Below are 17,613 nucleotides of genomic sequence, written 5' to 3'. Positions count from 1 at the left end.
TTCTTGCTTTTTGGAACTCTCTGCTTTTGGAATTCTGTATGGACATTTCTTGAGGATGCCAGCCTCATGTTTCACCTGCAACTCACAACTGACTGTGTTGATAAATCTGTGAGATTGGGATTACGCTCCTGGTGGTACCTGGCGTTCTCTCACGTCTGCCACGTTCAGATTTCACAGTATCATCATGTTGACACGAAGAGGCCCTCACAGAGACAGGCATCATTTTGAGATTCTGTATTACAACATGGTATTGACACAGTATCTGAGAACTCTCCAAAGAAGTTTTTATGAAAATTCTTTTCTGGACAAAAGCCTTTTAAATTTCCAAGCAGCATTATCTCCAATCAGCTAACAATTTGTTTACTCGTTCTCTTTTTCTTTCTCTCTCTCTCTCTTTCTCTTTCACTCTCCTCTCCTCTTTCTTTTTCTTTGTTAGGGGAGCAGACTGTGTGTGTGTGTGTGTGTGAATGTGTATGTGTTGGCACTTTGAACTATGAGTCAAACATGCTTAGAGAGTAGTGCCCTGGTTTGAAGAATGCAGGAGACTGACCTTGCACCTGACACAACCTACTTATCTGTAGGTGGCGCTGTTGGTTAACCTTTAGGCCCTGTAGGAGCAGGCAACCTTTGGCCCGTTAGCCTTTGTGGGGCCAAGTTGAACTGGAGATAAAACCAGAGCACGGCCGTCCTGGTCAGTCACACAGTGACTGTCAGTTTCGGAACACTTTCATCTTTATGAGTGCGCTCCAGAAAAGCACCCGCCTTTCGTACGATACAAACACATACTGGGCCACAGCACCTGAGTCAGCTACCATTTAGAGTCCTGAAGGCAAACGAGCTTACACTAACTTAACAAAACTGGCTTCTCAGAGCCTTGGGTTTTTAAATGAGTCTGACCGAACATTGAGGTGAAAGCAGTACAGGTAAGACTTTAGTGTGGCTCTTGAGGAATGAAAATGCTTTGGAGCGTTGTCAGGATGTCTGTAGTGGACACAGCATCTGCCTGTTGCTCTGCTCAGTGCAACGTTCATGCAGTGCGTTTGGTAATTCCAGCTCCTGTGTAGCGAATGGTCCTAGCAATAGGTTAAGGAGGTCCCGGAGTGAGACCAGTAAGCCACCCCCACCCCCCTCCCGAACGTCCTTTATGTCAGATGTGCTGTGCCCCATGCTGAGAAGGGTCCAGAAGCTTGTTTGAAATAACAGCAGGGTGCTGTAAACTTCAAAACGTTTGGAACTACCATCTGTCAGCTTTGGTCTGAAATAATGGGACGTGTCTGTTATCACTTCATTTGCTTGGGCATAAATCTAAAAATAAAAAAAAAAAAACCCAAAAAAGCGCTGCAGTAGTTGTTTTGTGTTATGAAATTGCTTGGCACTGAAAATTGTTTGAGGGGTGGGGGTGGGGGTGGTTTGGGGAGGGGCGTGAGTAGTCCTTGAGACAAGAACGAACATTTGGACTGGACGACTAATGAGGTCAGACAGCGAACAGTCTGCTTGTCCACACCATAATTTAGGTGCCTCACATGACCCACCCCCATCCCACACACACACACACACACACACACACACACACACACACACACACACACACACTCTCACACACTTACAAAAAATACAAAAAAAGGTCTTTCAGAATTGTCACATCAATCAGTCAGCATAGTTGTGTTTTGGGGGGCATTTTTATTTTAATTAGCTGGTAATGTGTGGTGCCTCTTAACTGGGCTGTCCTGGAATGAACTGCACAAGGATGGTAGCACAGTGGACTGTTACTCTGTCTTCCAGTCATAGCTGCTCCTGGACTGGGGTGTTTATTAAAGAGCGGGAATGGCCAGGCAGAGACAATGCTGTGTCTCCACTTTGGAATGGAAAGTCAAACCCTCCACTAGAGAGAGAGAGAGAGAGAGATATTGTTATGTAAGACATCCCAGGCCCTCTGTGTGTGTGTGTGTGTGTGTGTGTGTGTTGGAGGGACAGCAAAAGGACGAGGGTAGAAGATGGAGGGTGCTTTGGGTTAGCTGGCACTGTCTCTGTGCTGTTTTAACATCTATTCTTAGGCACGTAATTAAAGGGATGGTTTTAAATACAGTTGTGTGGAGTACACTTCAGCCAGGGCAGTTGCATTTGTTTCTTTTTTTCTTTTTTCCTCTCTCCCTCACCGCCTGTCCTTCACTGCCTCTCCTCACTTCATCTGTGAGAAGTGACTGACTTCAGAGGAAGAGAGCGCTTGCATGACAGGAGCTGTAGCTCAGCCAAAGCGTCAGGGGTGTGTTGGTGTGTGTGTGTTGGTGTGTGTGTGTGTGTGTGTGTGTGTGTGTGTGTGTGTGTAGTGAGGACAGGCCTTCCAGCCCAGGAGACTCACTGTAATTCCTCTCAATCACGCAACTGATAAGCATCAAGGAATCTGCTCTTCCTCGGGCAGATTAGTTTGGCATGGCGCGTTTTCATGAAGGTTTTTACGACTTGGCTCTTAAAGGGGAAGGCAGACCGATATCTGTCTGCATGCTCATCACTTCAGCCTCTTCACGTAGCCCTTCGCGTATCCTGTTCACTTTTTATTTTCATGCCTGTCCTATGGTAATTGGCTGATCCTAAAAAGACTACATTTGTCAAGACACTTGTCTGTGAACCTGGGTCGAAACAGATTTGCAAAATAAGCACCCGATTACAACACACTAGTGTTTATGTGTAGTCGTTCTAGAGTGACTTTATATCTAAGTGCTGAAAACAGTTTAAATGTGGAAACCGTGTCTAGTCGTGGTGATGTTTTTGTGATTGTTATACACACTTCATGGTGATGGCGAGGGCAAAGCCGAAAACAGAAGCCGCACCCGTGGTACACATGCTTCTCTTTTGCTAAACAAAAGAGCGACACCCCACATTGTTTGCCATTGCGCCAGCCTATTCACTCATTTACCGGCAAATAAGCTATGTCCTCACACACAGCTAGCAATTAGGGTTGGACTTGACCTCTACTGCCTTGCTAAGCCACGTCTGTGGAGCTGAGAAACAGTCTAATTTGGCAAGATGTAAGTGTGTGTGTATGTGTGTGTGTGTGTGTGTGTCTATGTGTACTTTACTGGGACTGTGACTAAGGATCGGATTTCCATTCAGCACAGTGGCTGTACACTGTGGGGCAATCAGGGAGGATTACAGACCCAAGCTGAGATGTTGGCCTTTTATGCTTATTGCTGGCAGGGAGCTGAACATTAGTGGAATTCCATTGGACTATGAGCTCCGATTCACAATGGAATTACAACATCTGATGATCTACATGTGTGTGTGTATATATATCTATGTATATACACCTCCCCAAAAAAAAAACCCCAAAAACAAAACCCCCCCTAGAAATGTACCAGATTAATATTAGTTTGCTGTTCTTAGTTGCCTCTATTTATTTTCCACTATTCCTGACTCCAAAGAACGGAAGTACCACTCCTCATTTTCTGAAATCCTTCACAGTTGTAGTTTTACTATTCTAACAAATTAAGTGATTAAATCAACTCTCATTTTAAACTCCCAAAAGTGGCCCTAGTAACGGTAAGCATGACGTGAAGAATGTCTTTCATGTACAGTTGTCTCGTATACAGATTGAACAGACAGGATCCCACAAGCTGAATATATTAGAGCCATTGCACGCCAAACTGTTTGTCCAAGAAACTGTAAAACTTTGCTTGGAGCTGCTGTTTTTATGATGTTTCCATAGAGGTGGTAAAAAAGCAGCGTCTTGGGAAGTTACTACCTCAGTCCTTTAGCTGTAAAAACCCACAGTCAGATCACAGAGGGTTTTCGGCTCTCAAGGCCTCAGTGGAAACATCTTCGCAGACCGCTCTCTCTCTCTCTCTCTCTCTCTCTCTCTCTCTCTCTCTCTCTCTCTCTCTCTCTCTCTCTCTCTCTCCCCCCTCCTCCTCCTCCTCCTCCTCCTCCACTCAGCACATTTGCTTGACCCCAGCAGACTCATTCCAGAGTCTCATGACACATCTTCTCACTCTTCCTCCGGCCGTTGTTTAGATGGTAAGGACATGCAGAGCCTGGTCTGCACTGACAGCTTTATGCTCTGGACACTTGGCGTTTGTTATTTCGTTTTGTCACAGGCGTGTCAGTCACCCTGGCGTTTCTCCTCTTTCCTCTGTCAGATCCTTTTCTGTTTACTTGAACCATCAAACGCTCGTAAGCAAAAGCGAAATGAATCAACCATTGTCCAGATGGAGCCTCCAGCAAGGCTTTCTCTCTTTCTTCCCTTCTTTCTTTCTTTCTTTCTTTCTTTCTTTCTTTCAAATTAATGATATTGATAGCACAAACCCCCTGCAAAGCACTGTGAAATCTTATCTACTGTGGCGAATGTTTCAGAGGATTCATTAGTGGACTGAACGCTTGGTGAAAAAAAGGCCAACATTCAAATGGAAAGAGATTATTACAAACCGTCTCTTTGCTGAGAAAGGATTACTCTTTTCATCAGTCCTTTGTACTGTCTGGCTTTCTTATCTTGAGATTGTGTGTGGGGGGGTGTGTGTATGTGTGTTTGCATGTTTGTCTGTGTATATGTTTTTTTTTCTTTTTAACCCATTTGTTTTGGGGGCTTTAAAAATCGCACAAACAGCTATGTTACTGTGACTAATCCTTTGGGGTTAGAATGTGTTTTACCTCTGCCACAGTAGCACAAAGTAGATTTCTGCTGGGTGGTTTCTGTCACAGTAGTACAAGGGAGATGTCTACCAGATGACAGTGAATATTTAAGGAACCTGACATATATACAGAGACAACAACAACAAAAAACTAAACCACCACCACCAAAATAAAACCAGGGGATTGATTCAGAAGTCTTTAACAGGCTTCAGTCACCTGGGTGGAAGCGCCAACTCATTCTCCTTGATCATGCTTGATAAACTTGACCTTGGCATCACCTTAGTCCTCAGAGCTGTTGGCTTTGACAGCGACCCCTTTTTCGGCGAAATCTTGTACTAAAGTAATTGCTGCCTCTTGGCGAGAAAAGACCGTTCCTGTTCTATTAATATTCAAGCGCTTACAGGTCGTCTAGCTGTAAAACAGATTCATAAACGTTCTGTTTTGTTACACTCCAGTGAACCATGGGCACCTTTTAGCCTCTACCCTTCTCTTTTTTTTCCCCTTCCTTCTCCTTCTCCTTCTCCTTCTCCTTCTTCTTCTCCTTCTTCTTCTTCTTCTCCCTCTTCTTCTTCTTCTTCTTCTTCTTCTTCTCTTCTGTTCCCTTCAGAGCCCTCAATTGAATTGTGGATGTGGTTTTATAACTAAGAGCTTTGAGAGGCTCTCCAAAACCAGTGTGCCCACAGTTGTGTTGGGCCATGTTTGTCTGGGCACAAGGATGCCAGGGATATGGTCTTCAAACAGGACTTATGGGTACTGAACACCATGAGGCGTGCTCACTAAACCCCCCCCCCACCCCCACCCCCCCAGGAATCCACACTAATCATTCTCACTGCCTAGAAGAATGGAAACTGTAGACAGAATTACATCTGCCTGGCTCACCACGAACCTTCACACAGTCTCCAACGCCAGGCCTTGCTTCGCCACCCTGTCCTCCCACTGCACCACACACACACACACACACACACACACACACACACACACACACACACAAATCAAAACCTCCTCTAGGGTTGGGATCAAACGACCTCACTTTTAGAAGTTCTCACTTTAGTCTGTAAAAGATTAACAAGTTATTGACTGCATGCTGACCCGTGCCAGTCCACTCCTGTCCTCTGTGCTGTTATCTTGATGGTTGAGAGGATGGGAGGGAGGTTGGCTGCCGGACTGAGAGCGCCGCAAGCTCAGAGCTCACTTGAGTGGGTGGCTTTGATGTGAATCTGGGGCGTTTTTTTTTTTTTTTTTCTTTCTTTCTTTTTTAACCCCCTTACAGCCTGTGTGTGTTCCGCAGCTTTCATGAACACCTCGATAAGTGTAGCGTGCAGAAGGAAGACCGCCCAGACACACACACACACACACACACACACACACATGCACTCATACACACACTTGCATTGCTTTGCCATTCTAACCAAGTAGGCAACCACAGACAAAAAGCTCATGGATACTCCAGCATTTGCTCAGAAGTCTATGTGTCTCCACCATAAGAGTGCTCTGATTCCCTTGTGTCCTCCCTTGAAGGTTTTTCCACATGTTTATAATTTAAGATTTCCCCTTTTTCAAAAGGTTTTAGCCAAGTGTTGTTAATTATACAGGGATACTTTTGTTTCAGCCCTCCTGTCTGCCAAGTGGGAGACCTCAGTGCTGGGTTGGTTAGCTGACATCATGCTCGCTAGTCCAGCACAGAGACTCGGACACTTTTTGAAATAGAACATCCTAGCCGCGTTAGTGGGATTTTGCAGATGTTTTGTGTTTAGAGACTTGTCAGAGAGAAAACAACAAAACAAAGCAAACAGGGGAAAAAATAAATGGGACCGAGCCCTCAGCTGTCTGAAAATCATGATATTTATGGAAATCGATATATTACCAAGCTGCAGTCTCAGAGACGCATGGCTTTCACACACACATGGCAAATGAGGGGTTCTCACTTAAGCGTGCACACCCGCCTTTTCATACAGTACGTTGTAAATAACATTTTTTCTGCCGCTGGGGATTGAGGTGTTATAAATAGGATGTGTCAAAAGTCGCTCATATGTCTCTGGTTCCTGAAATTTTACGGTGGCTCACCAGTGCTGAGAAACCCTCTTTTTAATTTGGCTTCCCGCGAGGCTAACCGACTGACGCCTCTCCGCGAGGCTCAGTGTTTCAACAAGGCCACAAAAGCCCCAGCCCTGGGTCTTTCCAGACTCTGCTGGCTTTGGAGAACAGAGTGTACCATCAGCAAACTCAGGTCCTCGTCAAGCTAGCCAAGCCTCATCTGTCAAAGCCAGGGCGAGCGAGGGAGTGAGGGAGAGAGCAGGCGGGCGAGCGAGCGAGCTAGGGAAGAGGGCGGTGGGGGTTAGGGAGAGGAAGCTCCCAGATAAACATACCGCAGCGCCTAAACTCCTAATCACTCTACGCTTCCGTTTCCAGCCTCTATAATTAGACGGCCCTCTTTTCCATGTATTCCCAGTTGACGCAAATGCTTCTTGTGGCTTGGCACCTCATTTGGGGCGTGGGTTAGTTTATGGCCAGGCCATAGCTTGGTTTAGTCTTCTGATACAGCATAAATAGCTAACCACTGTCTAATTCACTGCCCCAAACTTCTGTTTTTCTTCTTCATGTGAGCAATCTCTGCATGACCCGTCCACCAAACACCTTCTCCCTCCCTCCTTCGCTTCCTCTTCTGCCACCCAATACGGTGGAGAAGCCACACCTAAAGCAGCTGTAGTTCTTTTTGGTGTGAAAGAGCGGATACTGTTAGAGGTTAAAATTGGATGAGATGACCTCATCCTGCACTTCTGTTTCTCTGTCGCTTTCTAATTTCGGCTGCTTTGCACGTGTTAACTCAGCTTTTAATCTTTTGCCATCCGTCCGCCTCTTTACGTTTGACAAACCGTCCAATAACGACCCGCCATAAAATTAAAACCTACCGCAACCTCAGCGTTTAAAGATCGGGCTTCGGAAAATGACTAATTATTACCGTATTAAACGACGGCTGTGAGATTTGGAGGCTGGAAATAAAAATTTTGAGTTTTACAGAGTGTTTCCAGCACAAAATGTGGCAGCTTGACCCGCACAACAGGAAAAAATAGCCCTTGAAGCTGTTAGATTGTTTTTTGAGAGTCTGTTGTATATGGACACGGCGTTTTCGTATACAGCGACTTTAGATCTGGGTTTGTTTTGGTGTGGTTAGCTAAGTGTGTTGTTTACAGTGAGAGCCTATACTTTCTGCAGTTCGACTGACTTCAAATAAAAGCGGCAAAATAAGAGGGGTTGTCAGCAGAGGTTCCACTGCGGCTTCTCCTGCGGTTGTGTTTAAAACAGATCCACATACTCTCTCACTCCAGCTGCTGCAGGGTTATATGGCATACATACAGAGCTGGAAAACAAATTGTGATACAAGGGCTTCTCTTTACAACTATGACGATTGATAGCGTGTCTCTTTATACCCATAAAGCCATTGGAGGTTACCCAGAGTGCCGTCCTTCACTGATTTTAGTTTGAGCTTTGCTTTTTTTTTTTTTTTTTTTTCTAATTCCCTGAATTTGCAACAGACCGACTTGTCGGTATGTCACGTGTAGAGTCTAATGGATGCTCTTGTCTATTCCAAAAGGTATGCTGCTCGTGACTGCGGACACGCTGGGCCACGATTTCCACGTCTTTCAGATTCTGACACACCCATGGGCTTCCTCCCAAAGTGCAGTTCATCACCTATACACCCTTCATCGAGGAGAGACAGAGGCCAAGGTAAAGGCATACGTCCTAATAGCATACCACAAATACACAAAGCAGTCTGTCCATCACATCCCATTGTTATTAGGCATATATGATGTAACATCAGTGAGATAAAAGTGCAATATAATAAGATATTATTAATATTATTATTCCTAATGTGTGTATTATGTAACATATTATTAAAATCTATCAAAGTTTACCTTAGTGCTGCGGTATTCTCCAGATAGTACATGCTAGCAAAGCTTGCTCAGTTCCATCTGGAAATGCAGCTCTGACTTTTCTGTTCCCCTCTGTAGCTCTACAAACTCCTCACTATGGCAAGCTCTGTGTCTGTGCACTGTCCCTGCTCTAATCGAGTGAGATGCAAACTTGTCATCTCCGTTATGTGGGCTTGGATAAGTAAAGAAATCTGATAAATTCAAACGTAGCTGTAGCACAGACACATTTTGTCAAACCAAAATTCTAGCCTGCTTTCTTTCCCACCCTGTACCACACATGCACACTCACACACACATTTTTTTTCCACTTTGTGCTCTTTGCAGTTAGGCAGCGTAATCAAATGCTACTTTCCTTCGTGTTATGGAGAAAAAATATCACACTTCCGGAAACTTCTTCCTACCCCCCCTTCCTTATCATTAGTCTAATCATTTACGTCTTTGATGGCCACCCACAAGTGTTTAGACTGGTCCTGGTGTTCTGAGGACTTGGAAACACGCATTTTGAACATGTTCAGTGTGTCCCTGGGTGTTTTCTAAATACTGTCAACGCACATGAGTCTCAGTGGCGTTGAAGACTCCGGCGAACATGATGGTGTTCAGCCTGTTAGAACTTCTTTTGGCTCTTCTGTAATATGCTGCACATTAGGTGTTTGAAAATGCATAGTGTTGACCTGAAGGGAGTTTTAATTGATCTTAAAAGTAGTTAAAATGTAGTAGAACCCTCTCTAGCTTCTGTGATAGTGGAGCACAGTCCTCAGTCTGTGAGTTATTGTCCAAAACAAAAGGATTTTAATGCATTGACAAATTTGAGCTAACTAGTCACCCAGGGGGGTTGGCTCAAAAAAAAAAAAAAAGAAAAGATCCCTGCTTCTCTTGTCATTGAAAATGTCACTTAAAATCACACCACACGCTGTTATTTGACAATGAAACTGACAGGAATGGCTTTTTGATTTAACACACCTCACCTTCTCTAGTCGGTCAAATTTAATAGCCGACAGGCTAGACTTTTCTGCAGCCAGGAGTTTTTATTTAGCTCTGTGCTAGCATTAGTTTCCCGGGATTTATTGGCTCAGGGTCCAGGGCCTCATCCTTGGCTTTGGCCTGTGATATTCCCAGGTCTCAGAATCTGGCCGCTCCAGGAGCAGGGTTGATTTTTCCGTTATGCTTCATAGCAGGAGAAGCAGCCACCAGTTTGCTGTTACACAGAGATCCATCCAGTATCACAGTGTGATTTCAGTTAATCCAGCACTGTGTCCTGATTTCAGTGATTTCAGTGATTCCAGGATTCCTATGAGACATTTCTTCATTGGAAGATCCGAGTTCAGGTTCACTCTGGGCGTTTACCTTACTTCAGAGCGTGGCACACATCAAAACATCAGAAATTCAGTGATGGACGCTGACAGACATTCTCCACTCATTCTGCTGCGTTGTGAAGGTCAATTTGAATGATAAACACTAACACAGTCTTCTAATCCCATGTCTAAATCTCAGAAACGGCTATTCCCCTGACTCGCTCATTCACTGTATCAGATATTTAAACTCATTATTTATTAGAGGTCTGTTTTGTATCACCTGCAAACAGCGTGGACAGTTGGTCTCTTACTCTGTCCGTGGACAAAAGCTTGTAACATCCACTGCATCAGTGTAAATGAGGCTGTGTCCAGCAAGCTCTCTCACAGAGTAGGGTTCGGCCGACGGATGATGACAGTCATCGCGGTGTTGAGCCCAGGGGATCAAGTTCAGCCGTAGAACTGACAAATATGTATTTTAAGGAGTGTCAGCCAGAGAGTGCAAAAATGAAGGATGGGTTTATTCTAATTATTATAATAGCTCCTTGCGCCTGATGTAGTAAAGGAAGAACAGCTTATTTAATCACACTATTTACCACTATTCACACTATTTACCATGAAAGCATGTTTTAATTCAGGCACAAGCATAAAAATTAGGCCTATTTTTAAATCTGCCTGGTTTGCGCCTGCCACAGTAAATCAGGGGGCGAGTCTTCATTTATATCGGAAAACTGAGGATTAAAACTTACCTACAGCGTGAACTCTCCCATTCTCTGCTATACCTGTCTTAAACAAATAATTCCTAATGGTTAAATTCTTATTCATTCTTTTTCACCATGTCTTGCCCTGCACATTTAACATGTTTAGGAAAAACATAATCAATGTATTATTAATATTGTAATGACTGGAGGAAACTCTTGATAATTTATTGTCGCGTCCAAGCTGTTATAATCCATTGCATTTGAAGCGGCCATAGTTTAGGCTAATTACCTGGCTAATTCAGTGACTTCAAAGAATTAATTACTTTTTTCTGCCCTGCGATGGACCGGCAACCTGTCTAGGGTGTTTCCCTGCCTTTCGCCCTGTGAGCGCTGGGATAGGCTCCAGCACCCCCCGCGACCCTAATCAGGATAAGCGGCTTAGATAATGAGTGAGTGAGTGAGTGAATTACTTTTTTCTGATTAGGTAATAATAGCCCTAAAAGACAAATAAAATGTTATTATTGAATGTACAAATCGAAACAAAAGAATGAAGTTGTTTCTGATTACAACAATAAAAAAAAAAAAAACAGAACAAGAGCACACTTTATAGGCTCAAACTCAGGATTTCCATCTTACATTCTAAAGAGTTCAATTAACACAATTTAAACAGACAAGACTTTACTGTGTAAAAATATGCAAAACGAACTATGCAGTTATCTTAAAAGAATTATACTAAATCTTACACGAACTAAATGAATTATAACAAGGAGTAGCCCATAACATGACCCCCACCCCACCCCCAGATGTCATTGTCCGTTGCAATGTTTCATTGAAGACATCGTCATATGCCAATTCAGTAGGCATCGCCCAACCCTACTCCAGAGTCTTTTCACCACGCTCACTTCAGTTAAATGAAATGGGTGAAAAACTCTACATCAGCCTCTCATTCACTCTTTCATAACAGCTATGGGAATTTGTACTTGTTGAACCAGCATCAGTTGAACCTAAGATGACATGGAGGCAGTCACTGGAGGCTGAGGACTTGTGTGTGTTTAATCAGGTTGTTGGTTGCAAGCCCTGTTTTTTGGCAGAAAATTACACAGTATCTTAACCTTTTCTCTGCCTGCCCAGCTTTGCAGGAGATTACTTGATGTGTCAAAATAGCACTAGAATGGTGTAACATTCCAGACCTATTGAGCAGGTTACAAATGCAAGCTCTTTGGTGGATAACATGTTGATGTGGAGTGTGGTTTGTCTCAGAAACCTCCTTGGACCTGTTTTATTCTCCACTCTCAGGTGAACGGACAGTTAGATGGTTAGATGTATTGCACAATGACACAGGTGCTGAAACAGCACTAGATGCCTGCTTGAAGCAGGTCTGGAGAAAACAGGTAGCAGCACAGAAAGCATCATGGTCTAACCCTGTCTGACAGCAAGCACTCAGCAACTGTGAGTGCTCACGGTGACCTAATGCAGATTCGAAGCGACTTTGTCCCTAAGCAATTGTTTTCCAGCAGTTGAAATCCAAAGAAAACTGCATAACCTACTCGTTTTCTTTGAAAATTTGCAGCGCTCAGTTCCACGATGGTATAGCTCCTCAAACATCATTCCCTCCCCCCCTCCCCCCTCGAGCCTCAGGGCTACCCATGTAATCAAACAAACAGTATTAAAATTTTTGGTCATCTGAATGTCTTTTTGCCATTTGAAATTGGGTGTTTTTTTTTTGTTTTGTTTTTTTGGTAGTTAAAACTAAAAGCTGACATTTGTGCTTAGTCAGCCTGCGATGATTGTATTGCACTGATATCTGTGTCTTATTCATTCAGGACAGAATCATTTGAATTTACCAAGAATTCAGCAGCAGGTTTATTTATTTATTTTTATTTATTTATTTTTTTGCGATATGTTAGTTCAGCTTTCTTTGGCGTATTATTTATATATTGATTATTTTATTAATCATTTATTTATTGTCCTTCTGATTTATTTGCACACAAAAACCAGTTTTAGGAAAGGGTTGCATTGATTTAGTTTTCGTATAAATGTTATTTCGTTTGTATGCCCTCACAGCTGCCTCACTAGAATGTTTTTTTTTTTTTTTTTTGAGCTGGCAGTTTGCAAGGTTTTATTTGCTTAGCAGAACTAATATTTGTCCCAGAAGGGCCATGGACTCATAAGTGTTCAGCTAGTGTCATGTTTGGATGTGCACACGGAGACTGCTCTCTTCTGCTCCAGCCCCTAAAACTCGCACATTTCCAAAGTCACAAACTCATTCCTCCAGACAATATCTATGTTATGATCTTTTTTTTGGCTTTATTTCATCATTTTCAAAGCATGCACCGACGTTTTGGCTATCAAAGAAGACTGGGACAGAACTCTACCTTATATTAAATGTTCTGCCCTAGACTTGCCCCTTTTCCCCTTGAAGTCTGTTCTCATTATACATATGAAGTTAAAGTGCGGCCCTTGGGTGGTATTGTTTTTTTTTTTTGTTTGTTTGTTTTTTTCTTTAACAACCTGGCCTGTTGAGGTGTGATTACTTCACACATCACCTCCAGGCCTTACAAGGAGCTGCAACAGTGCATGTAAAACAATCTCATTTTCCTTCCTCCTTGAGCATTATGGGTTTTGTCTTGCCTCATTGGTATACGCTTAGATGAGGAATGGTTAATCTCTTACCGACTAACGACAGGTTTGCTGCCTGTCCATGCGACAGCTTTGATCTGGCACTGAAAACAGTGCAAACCTGCAGAAAAAAAGCAAGCACCCTCAGAGACGCATTATCTCGAGTCGAACAAACAACGAGGGGTGATAGCGCCTCGTGGGTGGAACACAGGCACCCAGCCTTATCTCGCTAACTGGCTTCTGACTCTGCTTGTTCTGACTCAACAGACTGCTGTTAACCAGTGACCTAAGTGTGTGTGAAGGTAAATAGCCTTGCTCCGAATGCCAACACTGCCCGTGGGTCTGTGCCGTCTGACATACTTGCAGTAGACTGACCCACAGAGGTCGTGTCATGTCTCTCTCCCCGCTCCCTTTGTCGTCGATGAACACTTTTGAAAATCCCTATGCTTGGTACATCTCGATGATTTTTTTTTTTTTTTATCCAAAAACAAATCTGTATCAGCGATAAAGTCAGACACTTTGCAGAGAGCTGGAATGGAACAATATCACCTGCCCACTCATTGAAGTGGTAGGAGCAGGAAGCGGTCACTGATCTGGTCGCTCATCTCTGGAATGGCTTACCTCACACGCAGGGAGACTGATCGGTTTGTGATAGGCCGAAGTAACAGAAAATCAGATAGACTACGAGACACCCTACTGCATTCCAGTGAGCGATGGCTAACCCTGATTGCACAAGGTGTGTCTCAGAACTCGATTTCACTGGACTCTGAGAAGTCACCTCTGAGAACTTGCCTCTTTTAAGACTCCAGGAACACCCTTCCATTAAACATGTAATACACAGCCAGGTTTGAAGAATTCCAGACAGAACTCAACCTCACTGGTTTTTATTGGCCCGACATGCCTGGAACCTGTGGAGTCGGTTTAGATTTTCCCTTCTTTTGATGGAACACATTGGATTTCTCTCACACTTAGGGTTAAATAAAAATTTCGGTGTTACTTACGTTATAACTGTTGAACACTGGCGGAAGTGGTAGAATTTTTATTTTATTTTATTTTATTTAATTTTATTTAAGGCAGTTACCAAATTGCTGTGTGCTGTCATGGCCAGACATCAGCTGAGTTGAAATCAGTCTTGCTCATATGTGCTTTTCGTTGGTAATAGACTTGGGGAAAATTAACTTTCCTTAGCCCCTTAAAGTTTGCCCCCTGTGTAAAGCCTTGTGATCTATTGCCTCTTGTTCAGCGGTCACCTTTCTTTGGTCATTCGCCATAGTCTGATCTGAGCTGCGTATCACAGTCTGGTATTGTTCGATGTAGAGATGACTCAGCACCGATGCCTGTCTGATGACAGTCAGAGGAAACGCGTGTGAGACCTCATATTCTCAGCTCAGGCACTGGCCTGCTCTGCTTTGACTCTCATGGTGTCTACACCAGCTCTGTGAAGAGCCCTTTGCTGGAATGCACAAAAAAGGCTATTAACTGTCATTGCTCAGGCTGCTCTGCAGGATATCTGTGAGATGGGCAGAGATTAAAGGACTTGGCCCATAGCTGAGAGTGGCACCGAGGAATGTCTGATTTGACATACCAGACTGCTGCTGGCTCCAGTGACCTGTATCAGAACCTGCACTCCTCCGCAGCACTCTGGGACTGATAATGAACACCTTTCTCATTCTTTTCTTGTGTCATATGGCTCACATATTTGTGGAGATGCTATCAGCTCGCTCGCTAGCTGTCTCTTTTTCAGCAGCACATGTGGAACAGAACTGCCACGATTGTTCTTGGCACACCTTGGAATGTTTTATTGGCATTTTACACATTCCGGAACAAGTCATTATTACTTTGACTTCATTTCGTACGGCTTCAGAATTATGAACTGGAAAAGCTCTGGATCTTTTATTGATTGGGTTTATTCTTATTAGTGCTGGCCTCTCAAGGTCTCTGAAAGCAAAGTTCTAGTAGCATAGGGGTAATGTTTACTATTGGTGTGCCATCTCATGATCAGTCGAAACTAATTGGTTGTCTCCAAGACTTTGTCTTGTGGTACATTTGGTGAGTCAGGGCCTTGAAAGTGGAAGTCATTTCCTGTTTAAATCACTCTACACTTGTTCATTGGTTCTCCTCTCTGTTTTTTGTAATCTGTCCAGGTGCAGGATATCTGTTTTAGCCACGACAGTCGTTGGGTGGTGATCAGTACCCTCCGTGGCACTTCGCACGTCTTCCCCATCAACCCGTACGGCGGAGCCCCCTGCGCACGCACCCACATGTCCCCCCGCGTGGTCAACCGCATGAGCCGTTTCCAGAAGAGCGCCGGTCTGGAGGAGATCGAGCAGGAGCTGAGCAGCAAGCAAGGGGGTCGCTGCAGCCCCATCCCAGGCCTCTCCAGCAGCCCATCGGGTTCCCCTCTGCACGGTGAGAACATGCGCATACACGCTAACATCAAATAAACAGTGTTAACCTCAAAGAATTTAACTGGGCAATGCTCATGTATTCACTTTAGCTTGCCTCATATGCTTTAGCCCAGCTTAGAGAATGTGGAGTTTCATCTTTCACCTGTTGGGATAACATACTGGCTTCATATACAATATGCCCACACACTCTGCTGACCTCAGTAAACTTATGGAAACTGTTAAATTATTGTCAACTCTGGTTAGGACAATTGTGTATACATTGGTTTCTTACAGAGTGAGGAACAGATGGTTACATTCAGTATTTGAGGGGATATTCTGAGAGTGATGAAAGCTTGTTCAGTTGTGGGTTAATGTTGTCACCTCAGCAGACCCCACGGCAAAGCTCTTGACCTCAGTGTCGCCGCCCTATGCTATGTTTGTCAAACACTGTCCCTGGCTGCAAACACACTCACCTTGGCCGTGATTGACCGATAAACACACACTGCCTCCTCTTCCCGTCTCTGCTCCAGCGTTGGCATGCCTGGGGACACTGTTTGCCCATCCACTCTCAGGTCCATAAAACAGAAGGCTGATTAATCAATAGCATACATAAACACACACACACACAAGCTGAAAGCCTCTCTGCATGACTGTGTTGAGAGGATTTGACCAGGCCAAGGGGCATCTGTGAAGTGCCCACTCCACCTCCCCCTCCAGCATATCCCAGAACTGTTCTGTTACTCACTGTCACCATCTCCAAATCATCTATCTTTACCCTGCAACACACACTCACTCACTCACTCACACACACACACACACACCTCCCCAGTGTCGGCTCTCTTACTTCCCTTGATTGTTGTCAGGGTCACCCTGTTTGCCCTCAGCCATAACTCTTATTTTCTGGGGCTGTCCCAGCGTCATATTAATTACCACGTTTTTTTTTTTTCCCCCGGCATGTCAGCGGAGTAAGGAAGCAAAGTGGGAATGGGAAGGTGGGGTGACATCACGATGTTGGAATGCGCGGCGTCTCGCGTGGAGGAGTCCTCGCCAGAAGCCGTGAAAGCGAGGTCTAAAGGATCCACTTCATAAATCTGACTCGCTTTTCAAAGGCAGGCCATTAAGGCCACCTGTCAGCCATTAGTCCACTCATTGTTCACCGCGCCGCGCCGCCTGGACATCAGAGCGGCGGAGGTGACAACTTCATCCTCTCCCAGTAAACGATAAAGAGAAACAGTTGAAAGTGACAGTTGAAAGTTATATGATCGGTTGCCCAGTTTGTTTTTTATTGTTTTTTTTTTCTTCCATGACAGTAGCAAGTATCTTACCATAGATGATAGGAATACTGTGGCATCTGGCTTTTACATTCACATTAAAGGGTGTGTGTTTGTGTGTGTGTGTGTGTGTTTGTGTGTGTGTCTGTGTCTGTGTGTGAGCTCCTGTCTGCATTCTCTGACTTGGACACATCACACACTCTCAGGCGTTTTTTTTTTTGGGTGGTGGTGCTGGTGGAGGGGGGGTGGGGGGGCTCCGAAGATCCTGTGAGCCCCCCCCCCCTCCCATGGGCCTTTTTCTCTGGGCTGGAATGTCTTTAGCTCAGTCGCTCACACAACCTGCTAGACACATTCATCCCTTTTACGGTGGGACAGGGAGGCCTTGCACAGGAAACTCTTCTCTCTCATCTCTCTCTTATTCTCCCACACTCCTCAGATCCTTTACTCTCCACTGTGCTAGAGTTATTCTAGCTTTATCTGCTCTGATTTACCTTCACTGTCGCTACACACTTAGTCTTTTACAATGTCACACATATTTGCCATTTTTTACCCTGTTAAGTCCCACTTCCAGCCACACTCCTACATTTACTCAGATATTTGTCCATTTATGTAATCTTCCTACAGGTAAATATGCTTGTTGCTTGTGCATGACCAATGTAATTAACAGCTCTGTAAATGGGGTTTTGTGTAAATGCTTATGTCAGCTGCATAGGAGTTAACAGTGAACTTGTACGGTAATTTAACTACACAGATTTAGGTTTAAAGTGAATCCAAGAAGTTTATGCACATGT

The 17,613-nt window shown here is 44.2% G+C and overlaps 1 protein-coding gene across 2 annotated transcripts in view; it reads left to right on the top strand.

Annotated features, from left to right (window-relative positions):
- bcas3 (BCAS3 microtubule associated cell migration factor) overlaps positions 1-17,613 on the top strand; it is a 200,008-nt gene that overhangs the window by 33,260 nt on the left and 149,135 nt on the right. For both annotated transcript variants that reach the window (XM_030776763.1, XM_030776762.1), the window contains exons 14-15: positions 8,216-8,349; positions 15,309-15,573. In XM_030776763.1, the coding sequence (XP_030632623.1) occupies positions 8,216-8,349; positions 15,309-15,573 (399 nt within the window). The remainder of the gene's footprint in view (positions 1-8,215; positions 8,350-15,308; positions 15,574-17,613) is intronic.

This window comes from Chanos chanos, chromosome 6 (assembly GCF_902362185.1).
Source record: "Chanos chanos chromosome 6, fChaCha1.1, whole genome shotgun sequence".
NCBI classification, from domain to species: domain Eukaryota; kingdom Metazoa; phylum Chordata; class Actinopteri; order Gonorynchiformes; family Chanidae; genus Chanos; species Chanos chanos.
The sequence above is the reverse complement of the archived record's forward strand: the minus strand, read 5'-3'. Positions and strand labels throughout refer to the sequence as shown.